The 21,603-nt window shown below is 41.2% G+C and overlaps 1 protein-coding gene across 2 annotated transcripts; it reads left to right on the forward strand.

Moving 5' to 3' along the window:
- Positions 1-100: 100 nt before the first annotated feature.
- Positions 101-20,676, forward strand: dnm3a (dynamin 3a). 2 transcript variants are annotated; one of them, XM_030083508.1, is made up of 21 exons: positions 101-682; positions 2,671-2,744; positions 3,297-3,446; positions 3,550-3,753; positions 3,907-4,005; positions 4,986-5,146; positions 5,228-5,370; positions 5,469-5,604; positions 5,734-5,801; positions 5,878-6,016; positions 6,114-6,200; positions 6,303-6,373; positions 6,457-6,520; positions 7,758-7,784; positions 9,258-9,371; positions 14,414-14,523; positions 17,433-17,544; positions 18,212-18,373; positions 18,595-18,818; positions 18,895-19,050; positions 20,285-20,676. In XM_030083508.1, the coding sequence occupies exons 1-21, from the start codon at positions 522-524 to the stop codon at positions 20,316-20,318; spliced, it is 2,496 nt and encodes an 831-aa protein (XP_029939368.1). In that variant the 5' UTR covers positions 101-521; the 3' UTR covers positions 20,319-20,676. The 2 variants fall into 2 exon arrangements, with proteins under 2 accessions (XP_029939368.1, XP_029939369.1); XM_030083509.1 differs by lacking the exon at positions 7,758-7,784.
- The last annotated feature ends 927 nt before the right edge of the window (positions 20,677-21,603 follow it).

The following is a 21,603-nucleotide window of genomic DNA, read 5'->3' on the forward strand; positions in this document are numbered from 1 at the left end:
TGTCCATCTTCTGTATATGGGCGAGTTAAAGGGTTAGACCTGGTCCCCGACGCGCATGCGCAGAAAACTTTATTCCGTTAGCTGTCAAAGGAAAATGTTTTCCTCCGTTCCATGGACCAAACGCTGCTCCGCGGCCAGCTCCACACCCCCGTCCAGGGTGTGAAACAGGCGACAAGCTACACACTTTTGGAGTTTTTTACCGACTGAAATGTCCTCAACGAGTTGCTTTCGGAGACTTGAGTTCTGTGAGTTCAAGCGCGGACACTATTGTTACCAGACTCACGCGACGTGTTGAGGGGCTAACGGCCGTTCAGGTTTGGGACCTTCAAAGTTTGTACCTATCTCTAAACGCAGTTTGATCTCTGTCTCTTTATCTTGTCTTGTTTCAAACTGCTTCCAAATACAATTGCGAGGAGTCTTTAAGGATGGCAGTAACTTTGTCGCGAGCTGGAGTGTAGAAGTGGAGGAAAGTAGAGTTCACAGGTAGCGATAGCTGCTCTGCTGCTGCTGCTGCTGTTGCGATGGGCAACCTGGGGATGGATGACCTGATCCCGCTGGTCAACCGGCTCCATGATGCCCTCAGCAGGGTGGGACAGAGCTGCAGCCTCCACCTGCCCCAGATCGCTGTGGTGGGCGGCCAGAGTGCAGGAAAGAGCTCCGTGCTGGAAAACTTTGTTGGCAGGTAAGCCTCACACCCTCATCCATGGGGCCAATCAGCAGCATACCGTATGGATGTGTGCTTTTATTTACATTAGAGTAATGAAGCATTCAGACTACAATTTGTAAGTAAGGTTGATTGGCTGATTATTTTGTTAATTGATAGATTTATTGTTTTAATTAAGAATGCATTAATTATCACATTCATATCATACCTTTATGATCTCTCTCTCTCTCTCTCTCTCTCTCTCTCTCTCTCTCACACACACACACACACACACACACACACACACACACACACACACACACACACACACACACACACACAAAGGTTTGATGTCTCATGCACATTTTTAAATACAAAGATATCTGTGGAAAAAACAGCAAAAGGAGAATATGCAGATTCCACCCAATGAACTTGTGACAGTCTTGCTACTGCTTGCTATGAGGCTCAAGGAGTTACTCCATTTTTGCTGTAGCTGCAACACATTGACAGGTGCTATAAGGACAAGTATGATACAGTGTAATTAATGACAGAGTCATGCATTCATTTAGCTGAAGTTACATAAAAGAAACTACTTGTATTTGAGGAGAACAGAGTGACAGTCACCCACAGATGTTTTCATTTATAACAAAGTGATGAGTAACAAGCCTGGAACAGTATCAGTGCATTACTGCAAGAAGAACTGTTGAAGTCACACATTATAAAACATCACTTGTAGTTAACAAAAACATTTAAGTACAATGGAAAAAAATTGAATAGCCAACTAAAATTTTCAATCAGTTGTGAGAAAAACCTTACTGATGGAGTCAACATTTCTGACCCTGTTCTTTCAAAGTGCACAAAGAACAAGAAATCTGTGTAACTGTGTTTAATTTATTGGTTAAAACATTCTAATCCACTGCGATTTACATGTGTTCTAAACCCATTAGAACCATCCAGCAGCAAATCCATGTTGCTATATCAATGTGTTTCTATATCATAGCCTCCACCCAGCTCAAGCATTGTGGCTATATTTGCTTCTCTGAAGTGGCTGATGCCTGATGTGTCAGGTCTGTTTGACAGAACTCAGTACAGCAGCTTATCTAACAAACAGCCTGTGGGTGTTAATGAAATGCCGCTAATTATGGCTCCTGAAGCATATGGAGCATTCAACAAGTCAGCACCTTCAAAAACACTGGATCTATCAGAGCTTTGTTGTGTCACATCCTTTGTTGACCTTTAACAAATTTCATGGTCCTAAAAATAATGTAGTTCACTAATGAATAAAACTCTTGTTTAAGAAAAGTCCAGGAGCTAGTATGAAACTTTAGTATGTAACAGGGAGACTAAGTACTTCCATCCTGTCTGAAAGGAATGCTGGAGAATCAGTAGTTCCCCAGTTTCCTGAAATCACAGATGAGACAGTGGAGCTCCTTAAACTGAAGGATACCTACTGGCTTCTTTCAAGTCAATATGGAATCTAGGCCATTATCTGTGGCATTAGCAGCTGATTAGTCATACCTTCTTTCCTGAATGATTGTGGGTATTTGATCATGTTTCACTATTTGCCTCTGGCATAACTGTGTTATGACACCCTTTTTTGGGAGGATTGTGCACGGGGCAGGATGTAATAAAACAAACTTCCTGTATGTGCCTTTAATAGGAAGGAGGAGGTCCATTTTTTATCCTGTACACTTCTTTCTATGTGGTAAACACTGCCTTTGGCTTGTAGCTTTCATGCATCCTACTGTTAACTATTTTTCAGCCCTCTTGTTAAAAATCTTAGATGATGATATGGAACGTAATTGAGAATCAGTGAATAGATTGCCCTTTGCAGAGGACGTTAAGAGTTCTCCTTAGCAGCACACTATATATTTGAACTTAGCTTAATGTATGGAAATATTTGAAATTTTATCTCATGAACCCGTTCTCTCAGTTTAAGGTTCAAGACAAAATCTACAGCAGTAGCAGTCTCCATTTGACCTTATGAGAGTGTGTGTCCTTTTCCAACTCAGCCTTTGTCTTAACAGAGACTTCCTTCCCCGGGGATCTGGGATTGTAACTCGCAGACCTTTAATACTTAAGCTGCTAAATTCCACCACAGGTAAAGTGCTCATCCGGCCCTTTGTCTTTCTGCAGATCCAGATTGCCACCAGGTGGCAGTAGTACATATTTTAATATGGCTCCTTGATTAGCCTGACAGTGTGGGTGTAGTCGTCTAATGATCTGGTTTGGGATGTGTCTTAAATGTTTCTGGCTTGCTTACTTTTCCTGAAAAACACAGTAACAGAATGTAAACTGTTTGCATGATTTCAGAAACAGTCTGAAATTACTCTTGCACATTTGCTGAAGGAGAACAATAAAAAAAAACATAACTGTCTTACTGTTGAGAGATTAGACTAATTGCTTTTAAAATGTCTCAGTACAAATACTGAGATTAATTAATTGTTTTTTGTTCAAAAAAGTAAGACACTTTCTATTGTTTTACTCTGGTAAATGTAAAAGATTCATCCTCTGAAACAGTTTTGGCTTCGGACTACAGTACATGATTTTTTCACTTATTTTCACAGTAGACCTACAGATTTTGACAGTTCTAAGTTTCACATGATAATAACTATGAAAATTGTACTGAACATTTTTGCTGTGTTTTTCTCAGAATATGGTGAATTTCTTCATTGCGAGGGAAAGAAGTTCACAGATTTTGATGAGATATGCAAAGAAATTGAGGCAGAGACAACCAGACTCACGGGATCCAATAAGGGCATTTCTCCTCACCCGATCTGCCTACGGATTTACTCACCACATGGTAGCACCGTCTGTGTTTGTGTGATATACCCTATACCTTTCTGATAGTTCTTTGACCTTGATTTCTGTTTGCTCATGTTTGTATTTTCTTGTTTTTTTTAAAGTGTTGGATCTGACTCTGGTGGACCTGCCCGGCATCACCAAAGTACCTGTGGGCGATCAGCCACCAGACATAGAGTATCGGATACGAGACATGATAATGCAGTACATCTGTAAAGAAAACTGTCTCATCTTGGCTGTTACTCCTGCCAACACAGACCTAGCCAACTCAGATGCACTCAAATTGGCCAAAGATGTTGATCCACAAGGTAAGTCGTGTCTATGGCAGCAAATGTTATGTCATGTGAATGTAGTACTGCACCGTCCTGTTTTAATGAGGTCTTGTTTTTTCAGTGATACAGTATAAATGTAGCAATGAAGCGATGAATAAGTAATGCAATGAAAGATTTGTTTCCCATTAGGTCAGCGTACAATTGGAGTAATCACAAAGCTGGACCTGATGGATGAAGGAACCAATGCCAGGAACATACTGGAGAACAGGTTGCTTCCACTTCGCAGAGGTATGCTGTTTTTTTGGGTTTTTTTTTTTTTTTGTGTATATGTGTGTGTGTGTGTGTGTGTGTGTGTGTGTGTGTGTGTGTGAGAGAGAGAGAGAGAGAGAGAGAGAGAGAGAGAGAGAGAGAAAGCACCTGTGCCTGTGCATATGCATATACAGACTGATCCTTATGGAGTCTGTTATCAGTGAATGAGTCATCAAAAGTGCACTTGTAGCCATTTTCAAATTTGAATATGACCTTTATCTGTCATCATTGCAGTGAAACTGAGCATATTACTTTGTCTGTATCTGTGTGTCTTCGATTTGGCAGCCGTTAAAGAGTAGGGAATTTGGTCATTGATGATATTAGTTTGTGTAGTAGTTAGAAGTGTAGCACAATATTGAGTTAATTAGTGGGAGCCTGTCTTTTGGCTAGCACAAGTTTGTTTTGAATGGTTTCTGTGAAAGGGTGTTTTCAAAAGAAATAAAGGAAAAAGAAAAAGTAAAAGTAAGAGAGTGCTGGACAGCATCCATGTAGGAGGCATCCAAGATACCCAGACTGAATAAAGCACTACCAGGTGCTGGATCCATCATGCTTCTCCAATGTTTCAAATGCATTCAGCAAGCCCACGAACCCCACCAGCAGCACAGAGCTCAAAAGAATCAATAAACATGGGACTTGAAGGAAAAATTGTCCTTTGTGCCAATAAAAAGTGATAAATGTAAAATCTAGTGCACATCTATCACTGTCCTGACTGAGTTCAGCCCAGTCTACAAAACTTGTCCTGTCCCTCCTCCTCCCAAGCACACACATTTCCTGCTTCTATGATACAGTCATAATGGAACAAATGTGTGGTCTGGGAAGAGTTCCCAAGGACACGTCAGAAACGTCAAGCTAAATTTGTCTTACAGCAAAGTCCTTGATTGTTCTTTTTTCCTCTTGCATATTGTCTGTCTTGCAGTGATCCTGTGCTCTTCATTTCCTTTTTATCTCTTCATTCACAGGCTATATAGGGGTGGTGAACCGAAGTCAAAAGGACATTGATGGGAAAAAGGACATTCAGACAGCTCTGGAGGAAGAAAAGAATTTTTTCTTGTCCCATCCAGCCTACAAACACATGGCTGAGCGCATGGGGACCCTGTATTTACAGAGAACACTGAACCAGGTTTATATTAAAGGCATGCACAGGTACCACTGTAAGGACCATATACGTAACCATTGTCACTGTCTCAATATTTGTCTCCAGCATCTTACAAATCACATCCGGGACACATTGCCAGCCTTCCGCAGTCATCTGCAGAGTCAGCTTCTAGCCTTGAAAAAAGAAGCTGAAGAATACAGAGATTACAGTCCTGATGATCCTGCACGCAAGACCAAGGCTTTGCTACAGTCAGACCATCAGTCTTTGTGCATGCATTTCCATATAGTGTCTTTCAGATGAAATATGTGTGCACAGTAACTCTGATCTGTGTGTTTCTGTCTTCAAGGTCAGTTCAGCGCTTGGCTGCTGATTTTGAGAAGCTTATTGAGGGTTCTGGTGACAAAGTAGACACCATTCATCTCTCAGGTGGTGCCAGGATCAATCGAATCTTCCATGAGCGCTTCCCTTACGAACTGCTGAAGGTGTGCATGTGTTTTTTGTATGATTGTTGTCTTTTTATACTGTATGAGTTTTGTTGACCTACTAGGAGCAGTAATACTCAACTAAGTGCCCGACTTTGGCTTGTGATGACATACTTTGCATGTTTGAAGATAAAAACCGATGAAAGGAAACTGCGACGGGAAATCAACTATGCCATCAGAAACATCCACGGTGTCAGGTGCAGTTTAGTGTTCTGATTTTAAATCCTCTTTTTGTATTTTTTTCTGTGATAACGTTTGATTTTTACCCTACAGAACGGGTCTTTTCACTCCTGACATGGCCTTTGAAGCTATAGTGAAGAAACTGGTATCAGGACTGAAAGGGCCATGTATGAATTTTATTGACATGGTCAGTGAGGAACTACTCAATACTGCGTACCAGTGCATTGATAAGGTATAAATATGGTTGATAACTTGCTCAATTTGTTGCACATTTTATGTAGTAAGAACTGTGCTATAGTTCATTTTATGTCCTGTTTTTTTGTCAATAGCTGAACTCCTTTCCTAAACTACGGAATGAGACAGAAAGAATTGTAACCACTGAAATTCGAGAACAGACGAGTAAATGCAGAGACCAGGTTATATTCAGTTATATTTGCATATTGCACATTTGTTTTCAGTATCAGGATAGAGCCTTGTTGATCCACAACCACTTTTTTTAATTGTTTTTTTCTGTTCAGGTATTGCTACTTATTGACATACAGCTTGCTTACATAAATACCAACCATGAAGACTTTGTTGGTTTCACAACGTAAGTAACATGAATTTTTGTGAATTGTACAATTGAGTACAATTTAGAAAATTCAAAGTGTATTGTCCTCTTTTGTCTGTCAGTGCCCAGCAAGTGTATCATCACAACAACAAGAAGACTATCACAGCAGGGATGGCAGCAAACCAGGTGAGTATTTCTTTACTCATGACAGTTAAGTTTTGGCCTATCTGCAGCTCTTATTTCTCACTATTAGTTTTTTTTTTTGTTTTTCAAAAATATTCTTGAAATGAAAACAGTGATTGAAAAATTTTTTTTTTTTTTTGCAAACCAACACCATATTAGTGTTTCACTTTTTTACTATTAACAGTTAACATAGTGAGCCACTTGGCTTCGAGTGCTTCATCCTAACAATGTGTACCTGTGCATATGCCAGGAAAAAAATGTGGCAAAGCATCGTTATTATTAAAGGTGCTGTAGGCAGGATTTTGCTAGTCAGTGCTAATTTTTCTGTGTTTTCTTTGGATTAAATGTTAGAGTATCCATTGATAATCCTTTAGGAGTGTAGCATAATTGCACTACCGCGAGGGCGCAGCGTTTCCATCTGTTCTGAGCTGAAAAGGAATCTCGACAGCTCCAGGTATCTTTGACCAATCAGAAGAGCCCCTGAGGCTCTAACCGTGATTGGTCGAGGGGCTTTCGTCACATGTTCTTGTGGGAGGGGCTTAACTTGCGTAAGGGCGTGATGTCAGAGAAAACAGGACAGGATTGGCTGTGCTGGGTTTCAAATCGCCATCTTAGATGGGTCAAATCGCCATCTTGCTTAGGTAACCCTAAGCAAGATGGCGGAGATGCTGAATCCTGCCTACAGCACCTTTAATAATGCATACATATGCAAAATGTACACATTAACATGTTTATGTAGCTGTAATGCAAAGGTATGATGTATATGTAAGTATTTTGTTTTGCCTTTGTTTTCAGTTATGACCGCATGTCATGTAAAAGATATAAATCAGCATTAACCCATAATCATGAATGTTGACAAATTGAAATTTTGCAGTGTTTCAATAATTGATTGTGGCTTTTGACAGAAATCAGGCCATCATGTAAAATGTTATGATTGATATGCAGCACAATAGTTATGTGACATATTTAAGAGTGGGGATAATTAAATTACAAATAGTTGCCATATGTATGGCTTTCATGAGCAGGCCTAATGTCTGACAATCATGTTGAACAGAAGCACACTGTAGCTACAGCTTTAATAAGTCATTAACATAGTTACTCATGTTGGCTTGACCATGGTTAACAAGTTTTTTGGGGATGCCATTAATATTGAAGTTTACACACTTCAACATTAATGCCATCCCCAAAAAACTTGTGCTCTTAATGGTACCACTTCATTCATCCTCTTGTCTTTCTGCAGGGTGTGGCCATTCGTTCAAGTCTAATAGTAGGAGAACATTCTCTTTAAGATTTCTTACTGCTGCCTCTTAGGGCATTTCTGCAAACTGAAGTCAGTCTTAACTGTTTGGGGTTAGCATGCTGACAGTCACCTCGTTTACATGGGTCCAAAAATCTTACTTAAAACTGGATTGGTAGGGCAGTCAGATTCAGAAGGTCTCATGTAATTGCTTTTGCCCATCTGATACACTTGCTTCAGTTTAAACTTTGTATCGGATTAAAAGATGTAGTCTATGCTGATAGATAATTAGCTTGATGCTGCATATAAACTGATGAATAGAGTATTTTCAGGAATCTCATAATGGCATTGTCAGAAAATACAAAACAGGCAAAACCAAAACAAACACGGCAACGAAGCAGGAGAACTGGACATTGGTTAAGACAAACTTCGTAGAGGAAACCCTGAGTGAGCAAATAAATTACAATTGGGAGGTTGTTGGTTCGATTCTCCATCCTCTTCCATATGCCAAGGTATCCTTAGGTAAGACACTAAACCCCTAAATGTTCCCAGCGGATGGATTGACTGCCTTACATGGCAGCTGCTTCCACTGGTGTGTGAATATGTGTGAAAATGGGTGAATGTGATAATGCAGTGTAAAGTGATTTGGGCTCTGTTAATGCAGTGTAGAAAGCACTATATGAGTGTAGTCCATTTACCATTTGGATGGCTACAACTGTGTGAGTTGTTCAAATAGTTTCATGATCCGCTGGTGGCAGCCAGAATTAACAGGACTATTGAGCAGATGAAAACAAGCTGGGATGCTCTGAAGACTGCTATCTACAAAGCTAAATATCAAAACCAGAAAAGTGGTTACACTTTTCAATTTTTATAATTTTGCACCTTTGGAGATAGTGAGAAAGAGGCATTTTGCACATGTCAAAGTAAACTGTGTCATCATTTTCAGTTGGGGTCATGTGTATGCAGATTGAACATGATCATTTTGCTTAGTATTCATATATACAGATCGACTCAGATTAATTTATTTTAACTGATTTTAGTGAGATTGAGGAATACAATCCATGTAAACTCGACTAGTGAGTCCAATATTGCTTCCTCAAACTTTCACAATTCTGTTTCACGTAATCTGATACTGTCACAAACTATTTTGCCATTTCCTTTTTCACTCTTTTGTATTCTTTCAATCCTCACCTTGTGCCCCTTACCTTTCTCAATTTTACTCTTCCAAAAATGTTTACTAATACAAATGTTTCCTTTAATTTTGGGATGTATACATGGAACCTTGTTTTTGCCATTTCACAGTTTTTTTCTCCAGTGAACTGAGCAAGATTACGCTGTGTCTGACTTTTATTGCTTTTTCCTTAGCATGGTCCACTCTGCATTTTGGCTTGCAAATCTTCCTCCAAGCTATACTCCTTCTCATACTTCTGTCCTCTGGACACACTCTATTTGCACCTGTCTTGTGAGTGTTGCCATCTAAGATCCCTTTCTTTGACTGTGCAGGTCATACGCAAGGGCTGGTTAACCATCAACAACATGGGCATCATGAAAGGCAGAGCCAGAGAATACTGGTTCATCCTATCTGCAGAAAGTCTGTCCTGGTTCAAGGATGATGAGGTGAGGCCTTGAACCTTAATTTGCCATTTAGCTCGTTTTGTGCTTAATTACCTAAACAAATTATTACTTGAACTGCTCAGGACAACCGTATATTAATAACAGGTTACTTCATTCAACAAAGTTTTATTTTGATACATCTCAGCTTGAGTGAGCAGATTATTAGGCACATTCAGAGAATTAAGTGGAGGGGAAATCATTCATCTGCTGATATTATCACAGCATCAATAAATTCCCTGCTGTTTTATTGAAGTAGGTGGCAGAGTTGTCCATGGTGTCCTCTTTTCTGATGTCAGTGGGGCTGCCATCTGTCTGCCTGTCTGTGCCTGCTGTACAGGAGCAGAAGGTCTGCACAGCAAGTGTAGACAGGCAGACACACCACAACAGTCTCATCCTTTCACAGCTGATGTCATGGGAAAAGGGAAGGACATAGAGCATGGTGGGAGATCAGTGGAGGGGACACAATGCAGCATTTGAATTGGATACAAACAATAACAATAACAAACACTAAACACACATCTGAATGAAAACATGAGAGGTGGATGGTTCACATTTGGGCTATGATGTTGGTGGCAATATTTGCTTGATTGACAGTTCAGTTATTGGTACAAACAGTTTGGAGAATGTTTTTCAAAATAAGTTATTGTTGTCAGTAGCCACACTAAAACAGTTTGAAGGTCACATTGTGAGTAACAGTAAACACACAGTCATTCCATGATGAAAGTTTTGTGTCATCATTATATGTACTGCTAATAGGCTATCTTCAGCTTATATTTCTCTCTCCAACTAACTGTAGATTTTCTCTCCTGTCACCAAAATCTGCAACTGAACCCCAACGCCGCATGTTTCCCTTATGCATTCCCTTGACATCCCCCTCCCATTCGTCCTGCTCTCCCCTCACTCTTCCCCCTTACTCCCCCTTTTCTTCCTCTTCTGGGAGTTTAGGCATTTGGACCGGCTCACTCTGACACAGCTGGAGCTGCCCCAAGCCAAACAGACACACACACACACACACACACACACACACACACACACACAGATTGAACAGAGTTGTATATACAGTATACAGTACACATGCACACTCTGATGTAAATAAAGTTGGCTGCAAATAGTGGAGGAAAATATACACTCTCTCAGACTGACACATGGTCACTTCTCAGATAAACACTGGATCACTTGAACACTGTGTTCCAGACACAGCCCCAGGCATGCACATTGTGCACACACAGTTGAAGGTTTCCTTTTGCTATCATTCCCTTTCCAAGCATTTACGAATCACCTCATTCAGACCTCACACATCTGCAACAAATAACCAAAAACGAAGAGAGCGAATATCTGTCAACCACATCAGATTAATAAACGTTAGTTGTTTGCAAATCTTAGTGTTACGTTTATTCATCACCTCAAGATTTAAAACTTATATGACAATGCACATCCAGTCTAGAAATTGTTATTTTTGCACCTCCTATCATAGCTGTGTTTGAAGTTTTATCAGCTGTTTGTAAATATTTGAGGCTTGAGTGCAGTGTCAGCCAACCATGCTATCACAGGAGATCATATCTACTGCCTTTTCAAATGCACACATGCATGTACCCACACACACGCACACACAAGCCAAACGTCTGCTTCTTCTCAATTCTTATTCCCACTCTCATATCTCCCGCCCACATTACCTCCACAGACATTTCTTCTTTTTTTTTTTGGCTGATAAATTCCTTTATTTTTCTCTTTCTTTATACCTCTCTTGCCTTAGACTCCATTTTGTCACCCTCTCTCTGTCTGTTTTGCCCTCTTTTTTCTTTCTCCCCTTTTCTGTGGTTGGCAGTCTCCTTGGGACTTTGCACATTCCTGGCTTGAAAATCTGAAGCTTTGTCCAAACACCATCTTCCAAGATCTGCCCAGAGAAATCCCACATGGCCGTTTATATGCTTCAGACCTCCCCCTCTCCACTCCCCCTGTCTCCTCAACTCCTCCAGTCTCCCTCTCGAACACCCCCCCCCCCCCCCCCCCCCCCCCCCACCTCATCCTCAAAAAACATCCCTTCGATATTCCTTTCACCATCCCTGTGCCCTTTCCTTCCACACACACAATTTGTTAACCCCTTTTCACACTGTGCCTTGCGTCCTTTTTCTGGCCACACCAGCGTTTGTACCTCGCACTGACCTCACACTGAGAGAACAGCAATATAGTTCAGAGTTTAATGTCCACGGCACACTGAACAGACATACATTCCTACACCCCCTGATTGTCAGGGCTCCACCAGGCCCTCTGAAGAAAAACAGATGGCTATGCCTATATACTTTATCCACATGGACTCCACTGTGTGTATGTGTGTGAGGCTTTTTTCTGTATTGCAAATCAATTAGTCTCAAGGATGTACAGATTTAGCTTCAGACACTGCAGCTCTGATTTATATTTCTCAACAAGTCCAATAATGCAGTAAGTATGCACACATATTGTGTATGTACATGCACATCCAAAGCAATATGCACACTTTCTGTGAAAACAAGATTGATCGTATTGCCACACATATGCACATGCAGAAGTTGAAGAATCTTAGTTTCTTAGTTTCTTAGTCACTGTGGAAAAAGTACAACTATTCAGTTTGTCTGCACGAGTGTTAGCTGATTAGTTATTTTGTTGCATTGAAGGTTTACAGCTTTGAAAATTAGTAAAACAGTTGCAAGTTGTTTGTTTTCATGCTTGTATGTAGTACTCACTCTCTCTATTATATAGATCATATATTCCACTTATTAGTAATGTTTTCATTTAAGCTGACATGCTACAGTCTATATGAGTTATTGCATGATTTAGGAAAGCGATAACCACAGTGTTTGAAGACATTAAAGATGTTGATAGTAAGTGCAAAATTTAAGGCATTATCACAAATGCAAGAAAGAAACATAGGAGACCATAGGTCCCTATTTTTGAGTTGGCGTCGGGTACACTGGAGTTTTCATGTTGTCCTGAGTCTGTGTTGATGATGCTCTTGTAGGTCACTGTTGCACTTCCTTGCACAGTCTAACCAATGTGCAGACTACTGTACACCAGTAAGATCCTGAACAGGTAGTCTGAACACTGGGATGACGGAGCAGGACCCCTTTTCATTTTCTTTTCTCTTCGTTTTGGCCTCTCCTCTGACATCTCCGGTCGTGCTCTTGTTGTCCCGCCTTTGGTGGTGAGGAGTTAGCAAAAGTTTTCCTTTGTTATTCTCTTCCTTCTTATCCGGTCTCAGTGTTGAGTTGAGCAAGAGGTCGAAGTACACACACACCAGACATCCACTCCTCTGCATGTCCCATCTTCTTAGATGTCAGTGCATGGCAAGTCGGCAGTCCTCAGAGCTGTGTCCCAGTCCGTAGTATCCAGTCTTGACGTGGCACTTTCACTCATTCAGCTACGGATCTGCCTGTATACTCAAGGAAGGCATAAGGAAATAAAGGGGAGTGAGAGAAGGAAAACGAGTTAGGGAGGAACTTAGTAGCCATATATGGGTTGACGGGACCCATGGGGAATCCAGTCTGGAGTGGCCTGCAGTTTCTCCCAGTTTCTTCTTCATGCTCTTTGCAGCTCTCGATGTTCCACCGCATTTCCTCATCTGCATTTGCAAAATACACTTCCATCTATTGCTCTATCCCTTCTCTTCCTCTCTTTCTCATCTCTACTTTCTATTTCTACCCCATCAGCGCACCCTATGCTCGATCCAGTCTCCGCCCCGTGTGTCTAAAGCGATCCCAGATGTTGCTGTACAAGCGCCAATCGCATTCTGTCATTTTTTTTCAGCCTCTGTTACAGGAAGTGGGCCCCTTTGGAAAAAAGGAAAGGGGAGTGAAGGAAGAGAGTCGTAGGGTTCAGGGGTGCAATGGGAGAGGGAAGACCAAAATGTACTACTGACATAGTGACATCTAGTATCGCGTGTGTACATGAGTTTAATTCCAAGTGTCCATGTGCAAGGGTGAATCTATGCATACAAGAAGCATCCAGGGCTTTTTTAAGACCCTATTTGCTGCTCTGCAATTGGTATTTTTGTTCTGTGGAGTTTACCATATTTATCATCCATACACGTCACTTTGCCAAATTCCTGCCTGTTATTCAGACCAGCCATTCTAGAAGGTCATTTCTTCTCAAAGGTTAGGTCTTCTCATCTATGGAGGAGAGATTGAGGGGGAAGGGCTTTGTTTTAGGAGAAATGTTGTGTTAGTACTTGAGTCTGAGTAATGACTTTCACATGTGGGCTCGGCCTTTCTCCCTCTTTTTTTATGTAGTCCTCTTGTTCCCTCCCTCCTTGCTTCACTTCTCTGTACACTGCCTCCTTGCTGTCTGGTTCTCCTCATTCTAGATGCCTCTCTCTACCAAATGTTCTCTGTCATTCATAAGCTCATTCACTGATGACAGCCTATAGACTAAAGGCAAATTTCCACCCTATCTTTTTCTTCTTTATCCAGCGTGTCTCTTTTCACTAGTTCAGAGGTTGTTAATGTAAGTCAGCCTGACAGTCAGACGTATCATCGTATTTGAAGTAAGATGCTCTTCTAGCACATTACCTGGTCATCCCACAACAGTTCAAGTCTCTGTGTTCAAAGCACAAGCTAGAAAATAGTTGCTGACACAACTATTTTAGCTCATTCCCCAACTTAAGCAACTTCATTCCTGAGACTGACACTTGTGCTACCTTCTTCATCCATCTATCTACCATTTAATTTTGCAAAGGGTCGCAGGGTACTGGATCCAATTCCATCGTACGATGGGGGAGGTCAGGATACACCCTGGACAGGTTACCAGTCTATCACAGGACAGCACACACACTCGCATTCACATCTAGGAACAATTTTGGGACACCAACTAACCTCTGTGGGAGGAAACTAGAGTATCCAGAGGAAGCTCACATACAAACTCTAATCAGTAAGGCCAGGCCTTTATTTAAACCCATGACTTTGTGATTGAGAAGTGAGACTGCTAACCATTATACTACCATGGTTTCTTGTCATGCTGTATGTCACAAATTTTATCTTTTATTTTTCATTTAACTATTTCTCTTTTTCTTTCAGGAGAAAGAGAAGAAGTACATGCTTCCCCTTGACAACATAAAGCTGAGAGATGTGGAAAGGGGCTTCTTGTCAAGCAAATTCTGTTTTTCTCTCTTCAACACAGAGTCAAGGTTTGTGTATGTGAATTTGTTGGTGTGACCGAAGGCATGTGTTTTGTGTGTGTGCTTGAGTCAGAAAAGGAGTGCTCTTGTCACCTGCTTGCTGAAATTTTGGTGATCTTTGAAATAGGATGAACATGGCGGAGGAGGAAAGGGAGGAGATATCTGTGCTGTGATTTGCCCTTCCATTGACCCCTTCCACTCAACTTCGCCGCCGGAACCAAAATGATATCCATTGGGTGCTGGAGCCGTTTTAGTTTTTCTGTGGCCAAGTTGTGTATGCCAGGCTGCTGAGGGCAGTCCTGGGCTGCAGTTTTCTGGGTTTATGTGTGCGAAACAGACTGAGAAAGATTAAGAGACAATGAGAGTGCCAGAGTGCATGTTTTGTGTCTGGACCAGAAACAATTCCTGGCTGATTGTACATGTGGACTTTGTTTATAATTCTCTGCTGTGCTGCATTCAGATGCGCAAACTGAATTTGAGAGCCATTGTGTGGGTTTAAACATGTGTGTATCTGCCGTTGCAAAGAGTGCGCGTATAGACCACAGCATACCGACGGCAGGCTCATTAAGCAGCTAATCAAAGCCAGAGAGCTTGGATCAGAGATGAAGCTGCTCTTGTTTGGAAAGAATTGCTCGACTCACCACAAAAAGGAGGGAGAGAGAAGAACTGGAAGGGGCTGAGAGGAGAAAGAAAGCAGGAGAGAGAGAGAGTATCAGAGCCATCGGCCAGGAATGTGTCAGAGTCTGTCCTGTCCTGTGTGTGCCCCCCCTCCCCTCCCCTCAACACCCCCCCCCAGCACACACACACACACACACACATACTCTCTTACCATTTCTATATGTACATATGTGTGTGTTTAGCAGCAGACATTACAAGGACTTTGTCCCTGTGTGACAGTAATTGAAAACTTCAGGAAACTATTTAAATCATAAGCAGTTGGGGTTCTGCAGCAATTCCTCAAGATGAGATGAGTGAAAAAACTTCCACTAACCATAGGACACCTCAGGGAGAAATAACGCAAACTGTTGATATAAGTGATAAAGCAGCTTAGACAGCCGTTTGAATCTACATTCATGAGTGTACACAAATGTTGGTGTCCTGATTTTGTGTAATAGCACTTTAGTACTGTCATTGTTGGCTTTGGTCCCTTTCTGTTAGCACCACACCCTGAATTATTAGCCTCACCCACCCTAGCCCAGTCACAAGCGCATTAAGCCAAGACTCAAATCATGATTCTTCTATATGTCTCTCTCTCTCTCTCTCTCTCTCTCTCTCTCTCTCTCTCTCTCTCTCTCTCTCTCTCTCTATCTCTCATCCTCGCTTACACACATACAAAGCTTTCACGTGTTTTAGGTTAATTACTATGTGTTCTGAATGTGAGAACGAAACAACAGAAGAAGGAAAGGAAGGAATAACTGAGTGATTAAAGATAAATGTTTAACAGATGGGGCAGAGCCTGCTCCAGATCTATTGCTTGTTTCTTATTTTTGCTGAATTTAGCTACAGCATAGAGCTGGCTAGAGGGACAGTGAAGTAAAGACAGAAGTAAAGATTATCTTTGGAATCTTTGACACAGAAAACACGACAGTGATGTAGAACCCTGAAGGAAAGGACATTAAATTAAGTACAGAATGTAAAAGAAATAAATCATGTTTTATGTTGGATGTCCGTTTTGTCTTGCTGTAACGTATTCGTTTGTGCAACGTACTTAGTTGCAGCAGTATATTACTTAACATCATGCTACATTACTAGAGAGTGAAATGCTTCTAGACGATCTAAATCTGAAACCTAAATTATTATGTTGTTTCTTTTTTTAATAATGCAGCACTTAAAATAAACAATGGGTCAACCTGGAAGCGTTTTTTTTTTAAAAAAAGTCTACATACTTAAATCGTCAAGTTGCGACAATTATTCATTAATATACATCCTGTGTGAAAGTAAGCACAATCCCACATCTTTTTTTAAAATGCACTAATGACCAGACTGAAATACTCAGGAGTAGTTTTTCATTTGGCGTGTTATGGGCTGTGAAAGTTTTTTGCATTTTACTAAAAAAAACTGTCAGTGATAGAGATTTCACGTCATTACCTCTTATTGCAGACTAGACTCAAGTTTTATACAGAAGTTTTATACAGAAGATATACAGCACAGACAGAAGATGTGCTGGTCAAAACAATCTTTCAGTTGTGTCATCGACAAAACACTTTAGTAAATTTCTTTCTGGAGGTTTGGGTGCCCCTCTTTGAGAGGTTACACTTTTAATCACTAAAACTGCTTACATGAAAATGAATGAGAAACCACATATTACACCTAGCTCTGTTATAGAAATTGAATAATAGAGTGGAGAAGTCCATAAAAATGTAGTTAGAAGAAGAGACGTGCAGAGTGGAAGTACGAAGCATTCAGTTTCAATTTTATTTACTTAGGGTAAACAGGAAATTTAACTCTTTAAATGCTTATTTTGATGTATTCACACATTACACATGAAGGCATCATTGTCTCAATAGTATCTGATTTGTGGACAAAGAGGGTCGGCACTGGTAGGTTTGTTAGAAAGGTATAACCTAAACAGTGAACTATTTCTTTTGATTCTGATTTATTTTGGCCACTATTTTTCGATGATACTACATCGTGAGTAAAGATAGATTTTCTCAAAATAGCTAAAATTCTGTTTGTATTTTGGACATTGTGATCATTCAGTATTGTTACCAGTGAACGACCTACTATTAAACGATGGATTAAAATTGAATGAACTGTGCGTTATCATGACTAGAAGTTAATTTGTGGCCCAGTTTCACCACGGCTCATTGTATTTGTTGAGGTGTACAAAGCAACACAGTGGAAAGAACCCCAGAGTGTTGAATTTTTTTTACTGTGTATTCTGTGGAGACATCTGACAGCAATGTACTAAATTGCAGGAACGTGTATAAAGACTACAAAAGCCTTGATTTGGCCTGTAACTCTCAGGAGGAGTTGGACAGCTGGAAGGCGTCTCTGCTTCGGGCCGGCATCTACCCCGAGAAAGTCGCTGTGAGTACTGTGACCCCTAATTCAACCTAATTAAACCCAACCCTGACCTTAACTGTGGGGAGCAGCACCTGCGCTTCACCTCTTTATGTGTATCTGCACACCCAACACCTTTTCTTACCATAAAGCCTGGCTGTAACCCCGTACCCCTCACTCTCCATGTTCCCCCTTTTCTCCCCCTGCCAGAGCGAAAAAAGAAGTCTCCCACCCCTTCCATCCCGCTCTGTCGTTGGCTCTTTAGCACAGCATTCCTGGTCCATGATGTCACTACTGTGTGTGTGTGTGTGTGTGTGTGTGTGTGTGTGTGGTGTGTGTGTTCTAGTCTGTTTCTAATCAGCAGTTCCTCGTCCCTTACCCACTCCCCCTTTCTTTCTTCTGCCCTCTTCTTTTTCCCAACCTCTCTTCTTTGTGTTCTCTCTGTTCTGCTCTCCCTGTTCTTACCCCATCAATTGATCTTCTTCTGCTCACAAGCAAAGAATAGATGACATGATATGGTGATGACTCTTGAGACAGATCCTTATAACTTCACGTGTTCACGTGAGCACAAACTGCCAGCTTTGAGCCTGTCCTTGCAGCACGTGACATTTTTCTGTATGTTCATGACTGGAAATGTAGGGACTGCCTACTGTAAGCTATAATTATTTCCCAAATTGTTTCTGTCGCTTCTTAGGTGGACGAGCAAGGGAATGGATCCACTGAAAACTTCACAGATCCGCAGCTTGAGCGTCAAGTGGAGACCATCCGGAACCTGGTTGACTCCTACATGGGAATCATCTTCAAGACTGTCCGGGACCTCATGCCAAAGACCATTATGCACCTCATGATCAACAGTGTAAGATACCCAGACAACACTGTTAGTTGTGTTCCCTGCTTTTTTTTTTTTTTTTTTTTTTTGGCATTCACACTATCTCATCACATTTCAGTTGAATGGAGAAAATTAAAAAGAAAACCTTTGGATGGAAATAAAACTTCAGATTTTAAATCTGAGTAAAATATCACTTTACAAAGTCTCCAGCTGAGTTTGTCACGACAGTCAATAATTCCTCCCTGTAGGTGAAGGAGTTCATCAGCTCTGAGCTCCTGGCCCAGCTCTATGCTCTTGGAGAATGCTCCCTGCTGATGGATGAGTCACCAGAGCAGCAGCAGCACCGCGTAGAAGTTCTCCGCAAGCATGCCGCCCTGAAGGAGGCGCTGGCTGTCATTGGGGACATCTCCACCTCTACTTGCACCACTCCCCTGCCTCCACCTGTGGATTCCTCATGGATACAACCCTCCAGGTATGCACACAGCAAAGCATGTGGTGCAAGAATCTGTGCAAGTAAGCTGTCACTTAAGGTTGTCTCCTCTTCCCAGCCTGAGTCAGCCGAAAAACTCAGTGGCTGGTATGAAGCCAGCGACGCGTGGCCACGCTCCACCTGCTCCCCGGGTGCCTTACACAGGACACGTTTCCACTCACGGCTTTCAGCAGCTCACCGGCCAGCATGACCGTCCAGCCGCCAGTGTGCCAAGGTGACTGTGAAACTACAGAAATTAGGCCCTGCAACCTGATCTGTTGTATTACCATGACCTCCGGGTCTTAGCAGGCCTGGCATTAATGCGCACACACTTGAAAACTCACAATCAAATGATCCTCTGCAGGGACACAGGGGCAGAGGGAGAGTTGTTATTTGAGCTGGGTGGGGGTCTGTTGGAAAATGTGTTTCTCATATTCTCCTTCCCATCAGCCTCAGTAGACTGGGCTTCTCTTGGTCGCCACTTTCTACTGCAGCCAGAGACAACAGGCCTAAGCACTCCATCAAGTTTTCATCTTTTTCTCCATCCTCAATCTTCCCTTCACCCCTTTTCTCCAGGCATGCATTTGTTTTATTGCTTTCCTCCATTTCACTCATGCAGTCGCTGTTATTTTTCATTTTCCCCGTACCTCTTCTTCTTGTACTTTTTCTTCAGTTCTCCTCTTTCACTGGTTACTCCCCTGCTTTTGGCGTGCATCTCCTTTTTCTCTCTGCCTCATTTCCTCTGTGCTCTCCAATGGTTCTTTAGGTTCTTTCCCGCATAGAGTCTCATTCCTCTCCTGATTCTTTCCTTCCAAATGTGTCTCTCTACCTCCCCTATAGATAGATGTATAGTGCATAAGGCTTCTGTGTGATTTTCTTTTCCTTTCATTTTTATTTACATTCATTGACTCTATTCCAAAATGTGTTTATACTGGACAGCAACTTGTATAGCAAAATGTGTGGTGTCTTGAACAATGAAAATATAGATATATAGGTAGAGATGTTATTGAGAACAGCTGTGAACCCTGATTTCAACACTATTTGGAGTGCAGAGCTGTGAAATCAACTCTCTCGTGTTTCCCCTGAAGCATTGTTCAGCCATTTCAGTAATCCCTCAGATTTTCACATGCTTTCTCTATGAAATGCAGCCACACCAAACTGATGCTGTGTAACCATGGCATTGTTTTTCCACATCTGTCATGACAACACTCTGTTTCTGGTATCAGCAGGTAATGTTTGTTTGGATCTGTTTCCAGCAGCACCAAGTCAGAGTGGCAGATTACATGTAGTTTAATTTAAAAGCACACATTTAGGTAAGACAAGATATTTGAATTCCAGCCTCAGTTCTTCCTATGAAATATATCAAGAAATGTTGTATATAGATATTTATGTAGTGGGTTTTAAAAATATTCTGACATGATATTTATTTCTGATTAAAACAATAAAACAATGTCTGATCTTGTCTCCAGGAGGCAACCCCCGGCAATCCCAACAGTGAAATGAGTCTTATCTGCGATGAACTCCATTACCCATCTGCCTTCTGTGGTCCCTCCAGCTGCAACGCTACCCTCAGACAGCGATGAGCCGCCTGATGTGTAATCCATCTGAAGCAGTACACATTGCTTCTCTCTGTGTCCTCAGGGAGCGGCTGTCTGCAAAATTCACTCCGTCCTGAGCCTGCTCTGTACATAATATCCATTGGCCATAAACGCTGGAATGCGCATGACGGTCTGCTGATTTCTCTCAAGTGCCTTAACTTTGTGTAAATAAAAATCCATATATGAATTACTATACTTTTAGAAAATACACAAACACCATTTGTACTATCTGTGAATAAAAGGGTGTTTTATTTTTGAGCATGCGTCCATCTTTCTCATTTTTTTTGAATGCATCAAGAAAAAAAAATCGCTTTTCAGTAACACTACTATGTTTCTTTCATTCCAGAGTTTAATCAAAAGCATTTATTTTTGTTGTTGGGCTGCTAGACCTGTTTTAAATCACTCTGGTGCCCTTGGATGACCTCATTCCACATTTCTCTGTCCTCCCACCTGACATGTAAAAACATTTGCAAAAACTGTAGATTAACACCTTCTTACAGGCCCAGCACTGGCACTACGGACACATTAAGTGACGTGCCTGACCCTGCTGGTGAATATGGTTCAACAAATCTGTCACCCTGACCATGCAAGTTGAAAGGAACTTACTTGGCAGTGCCACATGTCAAGCTCAGTGTTTATCTGACATAAATGTTCAGGACGATGACCACCAGGGAAAGCACTGAAAGAGCATTGGTACATGTGTTGTGCGTTATAGTACATGAGTCAAACTCAAATATAAGAATTTACTGGCTCTGAAGTAATGCTATTTGGTGCTGTTCCAAAGATTAGTATAAACCATATATGATTTATCTAGCAAAATTCAGGAGTTAACAAAGAAAAAAAAAGTACTGAAAATGCCATTTGGTGTTATTGTCAACAGAATCTTTCTTTAATTTCTTTAAGTAGTCAGAGGTGGAAAGAGTTCAGAAGTGTTACACTACTTTTACTGCACTCAAGTACAAAAGCATTGCTTTTAAAATGTTAGAACAGTAATGGTACTGTCAAAAGCATCAATTTTCCTGTATAGATGATCTACATGGAAGAAAAAGGCACACAGACATAAAATAGAATGAATTTATTTAAATATCATCAACCTAGAATTTTCCCAAATGGCATATCAGTTGTGGAAAAACGATTATTCTCTTGCTGCATTTGATGGCATGGCAGCAATACATTTTAATACATTCGGA

This window comes from Salarias fasciatus, chromosome 23 (assembly GCF_902148845.1).
Source record: "Salarias fasciatus chromosome 23, fSalaFa1.1, whole genome shotgun sequence".
NCBI lineage: Eukaryota > Metazoa > Chordata > Actinopteri > Blenniiformes > Blenniidae > Salarias > Salarias fasciatus.